The 18,518-nt window shown below is 30.6% G+C and overlaps 1 protein-coding gene across 4 annotated transcripts; it reads right to left on the minus strand.

Moving 5' to 3' along the window:
• Positions 1–1,520: 1,520 nt before the first annotated feature.
• Positions 1,521–5,693, minus strand: LOC117177459 (la-related protein 6). 4 transcript variants are annotated; one of them, XM_033368167.1, is made up of 4 exons: positions 5,273–5,693; positions 4,711–5,046; positions 3,304–3,765; positions 1,521–3,101 (listed from the first exon to the last, which is right to left on the minus strand). In XM_033368167.1, the coding sequence occupies exons 2-4, from the start codon at positions 5,005–5,007 to the stop codon at positions 2,127–2,129; spliced, it is 1,734 nt and encodes a 577-aa protein (XP_033224058.1). In that variant the 5' UTR covers positions 5,008–5,046; positions 5,273–5,693; the 3' UTR covers positions 1,521–2,126. The 4 variants fall into 4 exon arrangements, with proteins under 4 accessions (XP_033224058.1, XP_033224057.1, XP_033224059.1 ...); XM_033368166.1 differs by having other exon boundaries at positions 4,711–5,117; XM_033368168.1 differs by having other exon boundaries at positions 1,521–2,686; positions 2,771–3,101; positions 4,711–5,693.
• Between the last annotated feature and the right edge of the window lie 12,825 nt (positions 5,694–18,518).

Raw genomic sequence — 18,518 nt, forward strand, 5'->3', positions numbered from 1 at the left:
ATTTTATTTACAAAAAAAGTTCTCAGGTTCAAAAAAACATTCAGAGAACTGAAAAACTGTGGTCGGTAATATAGGTATTTAGCTGTGTCACATGCCCTTAAATTAATAATTTGGTGTTAAACAGTCAATTGAAATCTTTTGTGTATCAAACTATTTAGTGTGTGTGAAAATTTGTCTTTAATTCAAAAATTCATCTGTTTTAATAGAAAGTAACTTCAAGTAACTTCGTAGAAAATTTACTTCTTCTTTAAAACTCATATTTTGATGTTGAAAAGTCAAACTAAAAACTTTTATTGGTCAAAATTCAACTATTTTTTTTTAATTTTGTCTTTTTGATAAAAAAAATTCATCTCTTTTAGTAGAAATTTCATTTTTATTAGATAAAAATACAACTATTTGGTCGAAAATTAATGAATTGGGTTAAAAAGTCATACTTTTTGGTTGAAAATTCAACTGTTTTATTGAAAGTACGTCTTTTTAGCATGAAAAGCAAGTATTTTCGTAAAAAAATTACTTTTTGTGCAAACCTCGTATTTTGATCTTGAAAATTCTAACTAAAATCTTTTCGGGTGAAAATTCAACTATTTTTTTTTGAAATTTATCTTCTTGATTTAAAAATTCATCTATTTTAGGAAAAATTGCATCTTTCTTGAATAAAAATTCAACTCTTAGGTTAAAAATTAATCTTCTTTACTTGGTGATTCAGCTATTTTCTGTCAAAATTGTTGCCGAATCACTTTGTTCAAACATAATTTTGGTGTTGAAAATTAATATTTTTAGCAGAAAATTCATCTCTTTGGTTGAGAGTTGTTCTATTTGGCTACAAATTGATCTTTATTAATTGCCAATTACATTTTTGAGTAATAGTTGAACTACTCATTTGACTTTTGTTTTTTTTTTAATGAAGCTTTATCTCTTCGATTGAAAATTCATATTTTCTTGTTGAAAATTAAATTTTGGTACAGAACATTCTGTTTTTGGCTTGAAGGTTTAACAATTTATCTGTCATTTATTTCTCTCTTGACTAAAAAACCTTCATTTGTTGAAAAATCGTCCTTTTGGTCTTTTAATTTTGTATATGAAATTTCATCTTTTTTGTTTAAAATATCAACTATTAAACTTTTTTCTTGAGAATCCATCTTTTCAGTTTTTTAATTCAATTATTTTGATGAAAATTCAAGTGTTTTGCAAAAAAAAAAAGATCACTTATGTTAAAAATATTACTAAATTAAAATGCTGGTATTTGGATATTAATGTTCAGTGAAAATGCAAAACCCTGCAAAGTGTGTATTATCTTAAAATTCAAAAAATCTCCTTTAGTTTCAAGTCCAATGCTGGTTTAAGTAGAACATTATTCATTCTATGAAATAATGGAATTAAAAAAGTTATTTAATTTTTGATCAAATAACGAAGTTTTTCTATTACAAGAACTATAAAATATAAGGGGAGGGTAAAATAAAAATGATATGGAATGTAATTTGTATAGTACTTTCTTGATACTCACATATTGTAAAAATATCAAATTTATATTTACAACATCGCATAATTAAACTAAATTTGCATACGAGGATAGTACATTTATTAAGCAATAAATAAACGAAGGTGAATGAATTTTACAAGTATGTAGCACGATTCAACAATGTTCTAAACTTTCTTCTTTTCTTTAATTGTGCCAAGTTAATTCTTTATGGCAAATCATTATTGCATTAGAGAACATTATTTGAGATATAATTTTTATCCTCAGTTTAACCATATAAATAGGTCGTAAATAAAGATAAACTTTACCATAAAACTATACCTAAGTTTCTTCATTAAGAAACACATTAAGACAATATTTTATGTACATATTTACAATAGCGCCTCTTATAAATTTTAATACCAACTTTTTTTGACAATGAATTTAATTTTAAAAGCTTTACTTCGACTTAAAAATAGTATTCAGTTTGGAAAAACTTTGCAAAATGGTAGAATTCCTGAAAAAATAAAAAAAGTTTCACCAAAGAATGACCATATTTAAAAAGGCCGTGTCTAATCGTCCCGAAAAATTGAGGGAGCTGGAAAAGTGGATCGACTAGTCTCGAATTTTCGTGACGACGAAACACTTCGATTTAAAAACTAAAAATTTCCTAACAAGCCGGTTCCATCGGAGTCGCCATTGGATTCATCCTAGGCGGTCTACCGAATCCCCGAGTCCCGTCGGGGCCGGAAGGAAGTCTCGTAATATTTTCTGGAAGATGAGTGACAACAATGCCACTATTACTTCTTGGACGGAAAAATCCTGTTTCGGAACTAGAAGAGCAAGAAGACAGTCTTCTCGTCCCCACTTCATATCCTGAATCCCTGCTGCACGCAGAAAGTCGTCTGAGAAATGGTCCACAGTCTCCGGAACCTCGACGAGCAGGATTAAAACATACTCCGCTGCAATCGGAACCGGAACCAGAACCAGACCCCGAACAACAAGAGAATCTACGATTTTGTGGATAATATCCTGGAGGATAGACCGCATGATAGTAACCGTTTTCAGAACTTGAGGAACACGAGGAAAATCTTCTGTTGAAATTTCCATTATCTGAACCTGAACCAGAGCAGGAGGAAAGTCGACGGAGGAGTAAACCATTGTCGGGACCAGGCATTGAACATGAAGAAACTCTTCGAGGCATCCAAGCTTCTGGTGAAGGGGGACCGGCTGAAGAACAATGATTATTATTTGGAATTATCAAACTTTCTGAATTATCACAGTAAACTCGGTTTGGTATTGGTTTGTCCTTACGTTGATAAGGATGTCCTCCGGTGTAGACGTGATAAACTGGATGATTATACATTTGCCTTCGATGCCTCGACTTGCCCTCTTCGTTCTCAGAACCGCTGGCACAACTTGAAGAATTGTAAGTCTCTTCTCGAGAGACCCTTGCAACAGGATTCTTCTTAGGAGGTTGTTGCTGCTTCTTCTTCTTATCTGCTGGCTGTTGAAGCGCATAAATCTTCGCTTCTCCCAAAGACAACTGCAAGGCCATTCTTGCCGAGGCCGAGTCGATGAACTCGATCATCGCACACTCGTCGCTCGATGCTAAATCCGGTCTCTTGGCGATCGCCTGACGTACCTGAAATTGCAAAATTGCTCAATTCTTGGATCTTAATTTACAAATTGAAATTGTTTTTTGAATTGATAATAATTCAATGTTTCTCAAATGTGAAATGATTTACTCGTGAACGCTTTGTGTTGCTGAATTTTCCTTAGAATGAAGAAATCTTACATGATTACTGAGATTCTAGGAACTATTTTCCCTCAATCTGACAACTCACCTCTGCAGGTGCAGGATGACCAGGCCTGAGGACTCTGATAAGGGCAATTTCTCCACAAGGCTTGAAGAGTTCCGCTACAGACTCGACTGACAACCTTTGGACGGGCAACTTCGCTGCCAGGACTGTTCTCGAAGGTGTAGTCTGATCGAAGGGTGGCAAAGGATCAATTCTCCGCAACTTGGTTCCCTGTTCGTTCACCTCCAGCTTCTTCGATCTCGCCAGAGCTGCGCCGACCACTCTCCAGTCTCTGCTGAGGTGTTTGACCCTCTTGAAACTTGAGATTAGTTTTAAAGACACGTAGCCTTCCTTGTTCCTCTTCACGTGTTTCAGCAGGAATGCATCCTTGACGATGTTTTCGTCCGAGAAGTAAAACTCCACTTGAGCGCAAATCTTGTCAGCTAATTCATCATTCGGCGGCACAAAGTCTTCGACTGGAGTTGCTGAAACCTTTTCCTTCGGAATCTGATCGCAGAAAAGACAAAACGGTACAGATTTTATGAGGGAAGATTTTTCTCTTTAATCAGTAAAGACTTATTGAAAAATTGATAGGAATCTTAGATATAAATATATTAGAACAGGACATTGTTTACTAGTGTTTCATAAAGATCAATGGCGTAATGATTTAACTTCGTTATTTCTTGGGCGTTTAATTGTAGAATTGTCAGATGAACAATTAAACTATTTTATACCTTCTCAGGCTCGTAATTCATTCGCAACTATGTAATCGTGAATGGAATATAACGTTCTTTAGTATCAATGACATACATTAAGCGACTTTATTACCATTCGTCATCGTCATGATCTCAAGATAAAATTATTATTGACCATAAATAGCTTTCATATCAATTCTGCATTGAAATAGACTTAACTTGTTTATTGATAGTACATAATAGAAGAAGAAAGTGAAATTAGTACTTAGTACTGTTTTAATAACAGGAACTAAATATTACATTTTTGTGGCCAATCTTAACTATCTTTTCTTTACGGTTATGATTGTGCTAATTACATCTTGAAATTCGTCGCATCGAATAACAACTTCGCCAGGCGAAATTGCATTTCCGGTGGAAAAAACGCTTATAAGTCCCGGCATTTTAATGCACATTGTTCTTGCATAAGTCCTTAATTGGGGACTATTTCCCTCGAATAATTATGCAACATTCCATAATTCTGGTACATTTATTGCGACCGTCATTTATCGAATCCACTGGTACCAATTGTTTTATACGACTTTCTACCGAATTCTTTGGCAGTTTATAAAATTAATTTTACGACTCTTACAAGAAACAAATGTCCTGTCTAACGTTACTTCATGGCTTGCACAACTTCATATTTTCAAGAATTTATAGTGTTCCAAACTTAAGATGAATTGAGACCTACCTTTAGTTAATTAGGAATGATAATTCTCACCTGATTTTCCGGTTCCCTAGGCACAATATCGTCAAAGGAATCAGCACCAGAGTCTTGGTCACTGTTCTTATTTTGTTTCTTGTGCAGATTGCCGGCCTTCCTGTCGGAATCTGAGCTTCCGCTGTCGGATAAGTCAGCCTCTTCGCCCTTTGATCCTCTTCGATCAAAGGAAAGACTCACATCACTGTCCACCGAAGAGATACTGTCCCTCGTATCAGATTTCTTCATCGGTGGCGGCGAGAAAGACAAGTTCCCCAGCTGGTCTTGCAATTCCTGTTGCACTTCTAATTCCTCCATGACTGCTTCAAAAGTTAGCTTCCTCAAAGCGATAAATTGCTACTGGGACATTCGGTGTTACCACTAGACTTTACAATCTGTGTCGCTTCTGATGATCTGCCCGTTAAAGCCTTTTATCAAAGAAGGTAATTTCAAATATCAGTTTAAATATCCTTTCTTTTGATTCTGACCTCGTCTTTTCTATATATTCTAAAATTTTAATAGTTAGAAGTGAACTAATGTTCACAATCAGTTACCCAGACTTATCGCTTCTGATGAAACTCACTTTTCCGTTCTTGAAAAGATTCAAATATCACAGAAATCTTATTCACACAAATCTTCCAATTAGGCACTAAATTTTGAAGGTATTGTTGTTCTTTTTAGCTGAAAGCTTCCATGTATGTCTTCTTTCTTTCTCTCCTATTCTGACTATTTTTTATTGGTATGTAAATATTTGGTCGTAAATTATAAGACACTGGATCCAAGTAACAGACACCGGTAAGTAAACTGGTAAATAACACTGGCCACTGTGAACGAAATTCGAGCGATGTGAAGGTGAGAGGTGTCTGAGAAGAGAGCGTCCGTTCTCCGGACAGGAAGAGAGGCTTGTGGGAATCGAATTCGAGAGGGAAAGCCCCGGTTCTTCCCGGTCTGGCCAGGACGCTCTTTGATTCCTCGTTCACCGGGAAGGAAGCAAAAGGGAGTTGCGCGATTCGTGACAGTTCGTAGAATAGTGGCCTTCTGGAAGGCCCGCGATCATGTTTAAATACTTTCGCCTGGTGAGCAGGTAGAGCGCATGCGCGATGCTTCGCCCCGGAGGCAAAGCTCTCCGTCGAGACCTCCCCTGAGGTCGCGACCTTGCTGAATGCCGGTCAAGAGTGTGACACGATCGCTCCTCCAGGGTCGACATCGAGACCGACGCTACCGGACCCAAGACTCCTCAATTTTGAACCCTCCCCGCTCACTTGACTTCTTTTATTTTTGTAGTCTGGAAGAACCGGATGACCGGGTAAAATCCATGGGAAAAGTAGATCGTGAAAGGATTCAAACCAAGGTGCAACTACCCTGCTGAAATTAAGAGGATTAAATCGCCTCTTTCAGACTTGCCAATTTCGAAAAAATCTTGAAATTCGTCAGTTTGACAATTATAAAAAACAATTATTTCTAGTAGACTTATAGTTCTTAAATAAGGAGGCATTTATGTTGGGCAAATGCTTTCGAGAATATGCTCAGGATTGAAGCTCAAAAAGAGCATTTATAGAGAATTTAAGAGAATTTAAAGCATTTATTGTTTACACAAATGTATATCGTAATTAATACATATATTTGCACAAAAACTCTCTAAAGTTTACTTTTAGTTTACTTTACATATACTTTTTTAAATTACAATTTCTACAGGTCTGGTAATTCCAGGAAGTAAGGGAATTTCAGGAATAAACCTGACAGGAATTTTTCAAAAATCTTAAGTTGCAGTTAATTTGATTATTATGGTTCAAAATCGCAACTATTTACTTAAAAATTAATTTGTTTTGGTTGAGGGTTCAAACTATTTTGTTGAAATCTTTTTTTTTTTTTTGTTGAACTCATCTATTTCTGCTAAAAAATTTAAATCCTTTTTGATATAAATATCAAATATCACGTTTTTCGTTAAAAATTTATCTTCTTTGGTTCAAAATTGATATATTTGGTTGACGATTGATCATTTTAGTTGACAAACTTTTTTTTTGTTCAAAAGTTAATTGTTTTAACTGAAAATTTAACTCGTACATGTTTGGTTCAAAAATTATCTTTTTGTTTGAAAATTCCTGTACTTTGTTAAAAATTCATCTATTTTGGTAGAGAATCCGTCTCATTGGTTGAAAATTCAACCTTTTGTTGAAAATTCGTCTTTTTTTGGTTGAAGAGTTCTCATTTGTTAAATCTTTATCTTTTTGCTTCAAAATTCATTTATTTGGTAGAAAATTGATCTATTTGGTGGAAAAATCGTTTCTTTTAAAACTGAAAATTTAACTTTTTTTATTTTTGGTAGAAAACTTATAGTTTTAGTTGAAAATTCATGTATTTGGTTAAAATTTAATTTTTTTTTTAGTTGAACATTCATCAGTTTAGTTGAAAATTCACTCTAACTATTCTATTTTTACATTCTCATCCTAATGAGAAGGTATTAGTTTTATATAAAATTTCACTTCGTCGGTTTTCATTAAATCTCCACCCTTTGGGACCTCCTGAGCCACAAAAAAACGATTTTTACGAAAGTGTCTGTCTGTCTGTAGTCTGTGTTCTGTAGTCACGATAGCTTTCGTAAGATTAATCAGATTGGATTCGTAAACGAGTTCGTAAACCAGCTATTTTGGATGAAAATTCAAAACGTGAGCGCATTTTCAAAATATTTAAGACTATTTTTTTCAAGATTTAAAAATTCCATGTATGACGATTCAAAGTAATCGGAAACTCGAACGATTTATCCTTATGACTTTTTTCGATTAAAAAATTTTTTTTAGAGTTATAGCATTTTCAAAATCCAAAAAACCAAACTAAAATGAACATTTTAAGCCAAACAACGCAAGATATAAAACAAAAGTCAAGAGAAGAAAAACGTTGATTTTTGAAAGCCCTACCAGAATAGCATAACAAATTTTTGAATTTTGTCGAAAAGTTGAAAATTCAAATTTTTATCGGACGAAAAAATGATAAAAAATCAAAAATTAAATTTTGCGGTCAAGCTATGCAAGGTGAAGCGAAAACTCATTCAAATTTGTTATGAATGTATTTATAATTGAATGTTTATTATTTTTTGTTTCTTCATTATTTAGGTAACCCGCTGGAATCGATTTGTAACCCTAAGTTATTCTTAGTAATCCACTTCTAATAAGTACAATCCAAGCAATTCATTGGTAATTAACTTTTAATCATAATGCCAACTAATACTAACGTCCAACTAATACTAATGTCCAACTAATACCTAATAATTTGAGCAATCCTAGTTAATCCACTTGTAATCCCAGTAATCCACTTGTAAACCGAAGTAATCAACTTCCGCTGAATCGCATTTAAAATTTTTTTCCATTCAATAAAGGCAGAACAACTTCAAATCACAGAATCAATCGTCTCTTAAATATGTTACCATTTTGAAAAAAAAATTTGTTCCTGAAGTGAAGAGTTTTTAAAATTTTGTTTGTATTTCCAAAAAATACAAGTTTCTTCGTGAATCCTTTATAATTTTTTTACCTAACTTTGATCATTTTTGACCTGATTCAGAGCGGTGGATTTTCTGAATTGATTAAAAGTTGATTTTCCTGAAACCATAAAGCAAACTATTTTTCTGGTCAAGAGAGTTTTTTTCAAAAAATTGAATTTTCGCATTTGTTTTATAAACAACGACAGAATTAACAAAATCTCAATTTTTAGATTTTGCTCACGATTGATACATTATATATTATAAAAGAGTTAAATGGTATTTTTTGCAAAACTTTTTACAATAAGTAAACCTTTTATTAGCATTTTTTCGAGTCTGTCGTTTTTTGTAAGAAAGATGCGGAACCAATTCAGGTAAAAAGTTAGGGGTGTTACATGTTTTTATTGAAAAGCTATAATTCTAAAAAAAATGTGTCACGAAAATCTCGAAAGCATACTTGTATCTTTTCCTCAATGCTGATTGGGTAATTCGAAAAACTCTAATGAAATGAATGTTATCAAATTCACACACATAATCAAGGAGTTAATTTTCAGTTGAAGGACAGTGACAACGAATGTCACATTTTATTGTGCATAATAGAACTGACAAAAATGAAGATTTGTTGATGTGTCAGTTTATTATTACGTTTGGAGTTAAAATAATTAATTTTTAACTAAGAAAAAGAAAGATATTTAATAAATAAATCAAATTTTTTATTTAAAATGTTTAGTTTTTAGATCTGAAAAAGATCAATCTTCTAGCAAAAATGGAATAGCTAAATATTTAATTTGTAAAATTAATTTCCAATAAAAAAAATAATTTTCTACCAAAAAAAGCATAATTTTTAACAAATTACATGAATTTTTAAATGAATATTTTAATTCTTAATACACTTTTAATTTTTAACAAAACACATCAATTTTTAACCTAATATTTAAATTTTCAACCAAAGAAATTTGCAACTGAAGAAGATAAATGTTAAACCAATGAGTTTTCAACAAAATAGTTAAATTTTTTAGCAAATAAATTAATTTAAAAAAAAATTCAATAAAAAACTAGTTTTTAATCAAAGAAATGATCAAGAAAATTAATATTCTACAGCAAAAGACAAAGTTATACTTTTAACAAAGTAGTTGAATTTTGAACCAAAAAAGGGTTTTCCTCTAAAGCTTTAAGTTTTGAAGTAAAATTTGTCATATTACAGGATCAAGCTATTCAGAGAAGCTCAAATTTTTAATGAAACTAGCTAAAATTATCCTTTTGTGCTATGTTTTAATTATCAAAACTATTTTTTTAAATGTAAATAATATAATGAAAATATAGAAAAAGATTTATTTTCCATTTATTGAAAAGTACGACGTTGACCGTTATTAAACAATAAATAAGAAATCTGTATTATCATAGGGGTGGCGAATGATCGATCAGATGAGATATTTATCACATTCTGTGAAAATAGATATCTATACTATCGATCTAGGATACCCCTCAAATTCAGGATATTACGTTTTTCTAAAATTTGTTTAATTCATTTTTATCTGTGAAAAAATCCCTTTCGCTCTGCTGGGAATCGAATCAAAGTCGGGTGCTCTCCCCACTAAGCTTTGTGGGCAGAGCATCCTACTTTGATTCGAATCTGTTTTCATATATAAAATTTTATTAACAAAATTAAACAATAAAGTTACTTGTGCTTATGTCAAATATAAACTGAAATACCTTTCTATACGTCTATCTGGATTAAATAAAATGTTACATTATATATATTGAATTGTTCTCAGTTTCATCATGAACATAAATGTCACACGTGGCGAGACATATTTTGTTAATAAGAAAAATAATATGCTCATTTTAAAGAATTGTAATTAAATGAAAAAAATGGTGTCCTTCATAATGAATTTGCTGGAATTGCACATCCTGTGTGATTTGAAACGGATACTATCTTGAAGTTTTTAGAGATTATGTTTTTTAAGTTTTCTAAAAATGTACTAAAGACAGACATTAAGACATAAACTTTTCATTAAATATGAAACACTTTAAATTCCTAAGATTTTAAGCCAAAATATAATTTATTTTCAATAAAATAGTTGAATTTTCAACCGATAACTATGTTTTACCTAAGAGATGAATTTTCAACACAAAAAGACTAAATTTCAACAACAACAAAATTAATTTTCTACCAAACAATTGCATTGACAACCAAATAGATGATCTTTCGTGGAAGAAACTTTTTTTTCAAAATAATAGTTGAAGATTTAATGAAATAGTAAAATTTTCAAGCCGAAAAAACGATTTTTTTCGATGACAGTTGAATTTTTTTAAATTATACTGTTCTACTATTAAAGATAAATTTTTAACCAAGAATGATTACTTTTCTACCATAAAATCATGAATTTCGATCCAAAAGTGTGAATTTTTAACAACATAGTTGAATTTTTGACAAAACTGACGACTTAAAAAATGAGATTTTAGCAAAATAGTTGAATTTTTATACCAAACAGTCAAATTAAATTATCGTATTTTCATACGTTGAAGATTACAAATATTTGTATTTTCAAGATAGAAAGACAAATTTTTTAGAAGAGTGTTGAATTTTCACCAAAAAAGTTCATTTTCAACCGAGAAAGATAACTTTTCAACAAGAGAGTAAAGTTTTTAATCTAAAAAGTCGAATTTATTCAAAAACAGTGGACTTAAAAATGGGAAAGAAGAATTAAAAAATAAATTATAATTTTTAATCAAGAGCGATGTATTTTTGACATGATAGTTACATTTTCAACTAAAAAGTTGAACTTAAAAAAAAAACAAGAATAATTTTCTGCGCTAAAAGACGACTTTTCAACACAATACATCATTTCTCTACCAAATTGTTAAATTTTTTACTTATGTAATATACAGCACAAAATTTTAACAAAAAATGGAATATTTAGATTTTCAGATAAAAACTCCGATAAAAAACTTTGAAGAAAAAAAAAGAATTTTCAACAAATTTGTTAAATTTTCAATCAAAAAGATGAATTTTCGGCCAAGAAGATTAATGATAAAAAAAAGAATTTTGAACAAAATACATGAATTTTCCAAACATTTATTTCTAAAGTCTAAAAAACAAAACGTCTAAAAAACAATTGAATCTTCAACCCAAAAATATGATTTTTTAATCAAAAATGTTGATTTTCTATCAAATTGTTGAATTTAAAGCCAAATATATGAATGTTCTAAAAAATAGTAGAATTTTTAACATAAAAGTTGATTTAAAATTAAATAGTTGAATTTTCAACTATAATTACGAATTCTTAATAAAAAAAAATTATTATGTTACAAAGCAGGTAATTCAACTTTATGTAAAATAATCGAATTTTCAACCAAAACAGATGAATTTTCAAAGAAGCATGTAACAGTTGATATTTCAACTAAATAATTGCATTTTTCGCCAAAAAAGATCAATTTGTAATCAAGAAGATTAAAATTCTACTAAGAATGACGTATTTTCAAAAAAAGAATACATTTCCAACTAAAAAGTTGAATTTTCAACTAAAAAAGATAAATTTTTATCTGAAAAAGATATGTTTTCAACCAAAAATGGAATAGAGTAATTTTGGGTTTAAAAAATTTATCTTCAACCAAACATGAAATGCAATTTCATCTAAGTATAGTTCAATTTTCTACCAAAGAGATGAACCTTCAAATAAAAAAGACGAATTTTTAGCAATATAGTTGAATTTTTGATAATTGAATTTTCAACTGAGTAATAGAATTTGTAGCTGTTTTTCAAAAATAAGTTTGATTTTATGGTAATATGGTAACGTAGTTTATGGAAAGTATCGCTAGGTATATTACACTTTCCACTTTCTATTCATATAGAGTCTAATGATTTAAAGATATTTAAACTCTTTAACGGAAATGAATCATCGGTGATTTTCGAGATATGCATACACACCTCTTTGATCGCCCTCTTTGAAATAATAAATTTCGTAATCCTTCATATGTATCGCATAAACTTAAGCACTCAAAAGGATTTGGCATATTCAAGGACCCGCGTCGCCTTAACCGATTGTAATCTGCAGTTGCTTCTTGAAGAACCTTGACATCCTTGTCAAAATTTTCCTCGTCAAAAAGAAACCTAAACCAACTCTTCCATGTTTTTTCCCAACGAACCTAGAAATCGAACCTTCTCTACTCGCGTATTTTTATATCGCATGTCAAATTCTCCACTCTTTGGCGATTTCCTTCAGAAGTGGAAGCAGATTAAGAAAAAAGGTTTTAATACATAGATTAGCGCTTCTTGGATACAAAATCTAAATATTTTAAATATCAAGCCACTTCTGCTTAATCTGCAAAGCTTTCTCTAACCCAGTAGCATAATTATAGTTAATCGTTATCAATTCGAATATTTTTTTGCTGGTAAAGATCATCAGAAGCAAGGTCAGTTCTGCAGTGTTCCTTGAGTTCCACTGCCTCCTGGTAACTCGGCCTGCTTTCGGAGGACCTCGAATGGATTTTTGCGGAAGAGCTGCCGTGACTATTCTTCCACTTTTACCAGCAAGAGGCAGGTAGGCAGGAAGGAAGGACACGACGTCGCGTGCCTCATATTCACCTTTCTGGTTTTCTGATGGGGGAACATTCAACACAACCTCCAAGTACTTACATACTTTGGCTCTCCTTATTCCTACAGACTACAGAGTATAGACTTGTACACACTACTTTGTATCCGGACGCTACGAGCATAATAAGATATGGGTCAAGTGCGGCCGGTACCGCGTAAGGAATCATGCGCTGGGGAAGGACGATGATACGCACCGGGCAATAGTCGAAGAAACACTTGTGAGGAAAATCAAATTAATCACGAATGCCCAGTACACAGGTTGGAATGCTAAACATTTTCTATCATAAAACATAAATACTCAATCAATAGTTTATAATAAATAATAAACACAGATATAAAATTAATATTGCCAAAGATTTTACAATGATTTTAATGATTTTTCAAAGATTTCACAAATATTACCAAATATTTGAAATACTTCGCAAAGATTTCGCGAAGATTTTCGATAGATTTAAAAGATTTAATAAGTATTTCAATTATTTCCCAAAGACGTAAATGATTTTTCAAAGATTTCACAAATTTCTAAAATATTTACAAACTATTTGTAATATTTCGCAAAGATTTTAAAAGATTTAAAAAAGATTTCACGAAAATTTGAACAATTTCCCAAGGATTGTAAAAATTACAACAAAAATTTCGCAAAGATTACGGATAGATTCAAATTATTTCACAAATAGTTTAATTATTTCACAAAGATTTCCGATAGATTTCGAAGAATGCACAAAGATTTCAATGAGTTCCAAAGATTTTAATTATTTAGCAAAGATTTCGGATAGATTTAAATTTAACAAAAATTATCAAATATTTTCAAAATTATTAACAAATATTTTGAAAAATTTCAAATATTTCCCAAAGATTTCAGAAATGATACAAGGATTTTATAGGTTTCCCAAAGATATCAATAATTTTACAAATATCGAATATTTTAAAAATATTAAAATTTTTCGCAAAGATTTCTAAAAATTTCAGAAAGATTTCAATGATTTCCCCAAGATTTCACAAACATTTTAGATAGATTTCCAAGAGTGCACAAAGATTTGAATGATTTCCCTAAGATTACAAAAAGTAATTTAACAAACATTTCGATTATTTTGCAAAGATATCTAAAGTTATCAGAAAGATTTCACAAAAAGTTCAATAATTTTTCAAAGATTTCAAAGATTTCACAAAGATTTCAATAATTTTACAAATATTATCAGATATTTTTAATTAATTAATTAATTAATTTTTAATTAATTTACAACTATTTACATAAAGTCTTACATCTAGTTCCTTATCTCTATTTCTTGTGATAGTGCAATTTAGGGCTTATCAGCAAACGAGTGAGCGAGCGAACGAAAGCGAGAGTGCAAGCGAGAGAGAGAGAGAGAGAGAGCATGAGAACGCAAACGCATCTTTGTCTACTTAATTACCATTGCTTACAATATTTACGCTTCTAATCTAAGCGACTTCCGTTTTCTTTTTCTTCCCTTTTTTATACCTCCATTTGCCTTTTTTCACATGCATTCTTTCATTCTCTCTCATTCGCTCCTCTAGCACCCTCCAACTCCTTCATCCATTCTTCCAATTCTTTCCAATTCTTCATAGTTTACTCCAGTCCCGTCTTCTATTTCTCTAGCATTAAAGAAATCCCTCCTTTCCTCTTCCCATCTCGTAAATTCGATCGCCCTCCCTTTCCTCTCTTCTACCTCCATCGAACACTTTCTTATCAACTCCCTGCCCTTTCCCTCCCACAGCTTCATCTCAAATTTCCATAACCTAATATAGGCCATACTAGCGTATCAAATAACCACATTCTCCATCTCCAATTTTTTTTAACTTTCTTTTTTCCTATTCCCCAGATCTGTTTCATTACCCCGGCTGCTTTTTTTATTCTGTCTCTTATATGAGCTCTATGATATCCATTCGTTTGCAAGATATATCCCAAATATTTAAACTCTCTTACTTCTTCTAACTTTATTCCCTCCCATCTCCCTGTATATTCTTTCTTCCTAATCAATCCCGCCATCCCTTCTTCATCCTCTGCCATCAACACTATGTCCTCTGCGTATGCCAGTGTATATATCTTTTCGTTCCCTATCCTAACTTGTCCCCAACTTTTTCTCCTTATTTCGTCTTCCAAGTTTGATATTAATATATTAAATAAAAGTGGGCTCAGAGGACATCCTTGCCTCACACCTCTCACCAACCAGAAACTATTTCCGCTAATTCCAAGAGCGCTCAAAAATTTCAATGATTTACCAAAGATTACAATTTTTGTACAAATACTTCGCAAAGATTTTTGATAGACTTAAACAATTTCACAAAGATTTCAATTATTTCACAAAATTTTTCAATAGATTTCAAAGACTGCACAATCATTGCCCAAAGATTTCACTAAGATTTCAATAATTTCAGAAATATTTTCAGATGTTTCAAAAATATTTTTAGTATTTCGCAAAGATTTCAAAAGATAAAAAATCTATTTTATAATCATTTTAGAAAGATTAAAATGATTTTCCACATTTTCACAACGAATTAAATAATTTTATAAATATAAAATATTTTAAGAATATTTCAAATATTTCGTAAAGGGTTCCAAAGATTTCACTAAGATTTGAAAAATTTCGAAAATATTTCGCAATGATTTTGGATAGATTTTAAAGATTTCACAAATATTATCAGATATTTTAAAAATATTTGAAATATTTTGCAAATATTCCCGAATATTTCAGAAAGATGAAATGAGTTCCCATATATTTCTAGCATTTTACAAAGATTTCATATATTTCGCAAAGGTTTTGGATAGATTAAAAATATTTTGCAAGTGTTTCAATTATTTCACAAAGATTTCAGGTAGATTTATGATAAAATTCATACAAGATGATGACTTTAATCACTTGATTTCAGTGTTAGGGGGGGGGGGGGGGGTCAATGCTTTGCCCCTTCCTGGTCGATTTCTGTGGTTTCATTTCCCCCTGTGCCCCCGACGGTTTGCTGCCTCTGAAATAGTCATATCATGTATTCTTATATTTTATTATTTTTACTTTCTCATCCTGATGAGAAGGTACTATTTTGATCTAACATCGCCACCGGTCAGTCTTAATAATTAATAATTAATATATTTTTCTGAAATAAAACGGATATTTGAAGTATTCTTCAAATTTTATATATGGATCATATTGAATGTAAATTTTCTTTACAGTAGTTACTGAGATCCTTTTTGTTTAAACTAATATTAATATTAATATTTTTTATTTATTGTTAACTCAAAAATCAACGAAAAGCTGAGAATTTAAGAAAATAACTCAACTTCTTAGCATTACTCTCACTCAGTATAAAGTAGACAAAAGGCTGAAAATTTCAGAAAAACTGCAACTATCTGCAAATTATATGAGAGAAGTTAGTGAATTTAGTTTATTCAGTATTTTACAAGTTATACATATACAATAGAAATATATACAACCTGCAACCCCCAGAGGTAAACAAAAATTACCTGTGCGGGGGTACTGATTAAAATTAACTTATATATAAATTAAAACTAAAATATAAAAGAAATATTCTGTTCTTGAAATAAAAAAGCTTTTGGACTATATTACAACATTAGGCTAAAATATTGGATTTTATCCATTCTTTCAACGTATATCTGTTCGAACTTTTAGATATATTTAGTAATTTATATTCATTGGGTAGACTATTAAACAATTTGATAACTTTGATATAGCTGTTTTTATCATTAACAGTTTTTTAATTTTTTGGTATTTGTATATTTTTATTTTTAGTTACACTATTTGACTTAGAAAATTTAACACTGTTAACATTATAGTAGTAGTGGAGTGATTCATAGGCAAATAATTGCCTAAGGTTCATTGGGTTTTCACTTACAAAAGTGTTTTTATTTACAATTTTCAATAGTCTTTTTTGATCATTTCGCAATAAGTTCAGATAATTCATGTAGTCTCCACCCCAAGCAATTATTCCATAATATATAATTCTGTGAAAGAAAGCATAGTAGATCATTCATAATATATCAGTTTGCATAAATTTAGAAATTTTATAGAAAATTTAAATTAAATACTTGGTCTTATTGATTGCATATTCAATATGTTTATCCCATTTTAAATTCTGATCAATAATTAATCCTAGATATTTACAGTATTCTACTTTCTTTATGTATTTATCTTCTATTTTTATCTCTAAGTTTGCAGGAACGCTATCACAATAATTACCAAATGTAATAAATACAGTTTTTTCTAAACTCAAAACTAACTTATTTAGTGCTAGCCACTCCTCCACTATTACAAGTAGATTGTTCATTTTTGTTTCTACTTCTTTCCAAGTTTCATCAATAGAAAAAATGGCAGTGTCATCAACATAGGAGATAATAGATTTGACTGGAATTTGTATTAGTAAATCGTTAACATATATTATAAAGAGTAGTGGCCCAAGAATTGTTCCTTGGGGTACACCAGTGTTTATTATTTCAAAAGCACTCTCATTATCTCCTGTTCTGACTTTTTGAAGCCTATTCGACAGATAACTCTTCATTAAATCGTACGCTTTTCCTCGGATACCATAATTATATAATTTATCTAGCAGGATATCGTGGTTGACACAATCGAAAGCTTTAGCTAAGTCTAAAAAAGTAATTCCTATAGGCTTACTCTTATCTAGATTATCATAAATAGTTTTAGTAAGAAGAGTTAATGCATCTTTCGTTCCTTTATTCTTGATAAAGCCAAACTGGTTTTCTGATAATACTTTGCTTTTCGATATGAAATTGTATAGTCTTTTATGTATTATTTTTTCTATGATTTTGGCAATATTTGATATCAAAGATATCGGTTTATTGTTACAAGCTTCATATTTGTGACCAGATGTATAAATTGGTACTATTTCAGCAACTTTGAGCGAATCCGGCCAAATCGACTTCTCTATGCATAAATTGAAAATATGTGCCAAGACATCAGAAATTTACGGAGATAAATTTTTTAGAGATAATAATTTATTTAAACAATTATTTTGTTAAATTGCACTAATTATTACCACGCTCCACAGTGGTCTGGAATAGGAATTTACTGTTCATAATCGCCCACAGGTCGTATTTTTCAACCGATTTAAAAGTTTTTTTTAGAAATGCTCAGCAATTAATTTTTAAGAGAATTGTGGTTTGCTTTTTTTTAATTTTTTCACCGAGCAACAATATATAAACAAATATAGATCAAAATTGACCATTTTAGCTTTGTGAATTTTTATATCAAGAAAAAATACAGATAGAAACTCACTATCAGCCGGAATTATTGCACATGCATTCATAGAACATAATTAATTTTAATAATATTTAACTTAATTATTATAAACAATTTCTATAAACAAATTCTTTATAAACGAGTTTTTCTCATAGCTGAATTGATTTTTCTGAACAAAAGTGATTCTCAATTGTCTTTAAAGCCGTTTATATACTTTAAGCTTTATCAAAGATAAACAATATAGATTCTTTATAACAATTTAGTTAAACAAGTCTCCTAATCGGCCGTTTCCTCGTTGAAAAATTTTTTTTTCTTCAATAATTATTAGAGTGACATTTATTGCGGTGACTAACCAACTATGATGTATTTTTTTTTACATGCAAAAAGGACGGTTTTCCACTGAAATTATCCGACAATAAACTAACAGTGATTCCAAAATTGGATATGGGACATTAAATAATAATATGCGTAATTGTTAATAACAATTTCTGTAGCAAACTGTCCATAGCAATAACGCTGTACTTGCGTTTTT

Source organism: Belonocnema kinseyi, chromosome 7 (genome assembly GCF_010883055.1).
Source record: "Belonocnema kinseyi isolate 2016_QV_RU_SX_M_011 chromosome 7, B_treatae_v1, whole genome shotgun sequence".
Classification (NCBI taxonomy): domain Eukaryota; kingdom Metazoa; phylum Arthropoda; class Insecta; order Hymenoptera; family Cynipidae; genus Belonocnema; species Belonocnema kinseyi.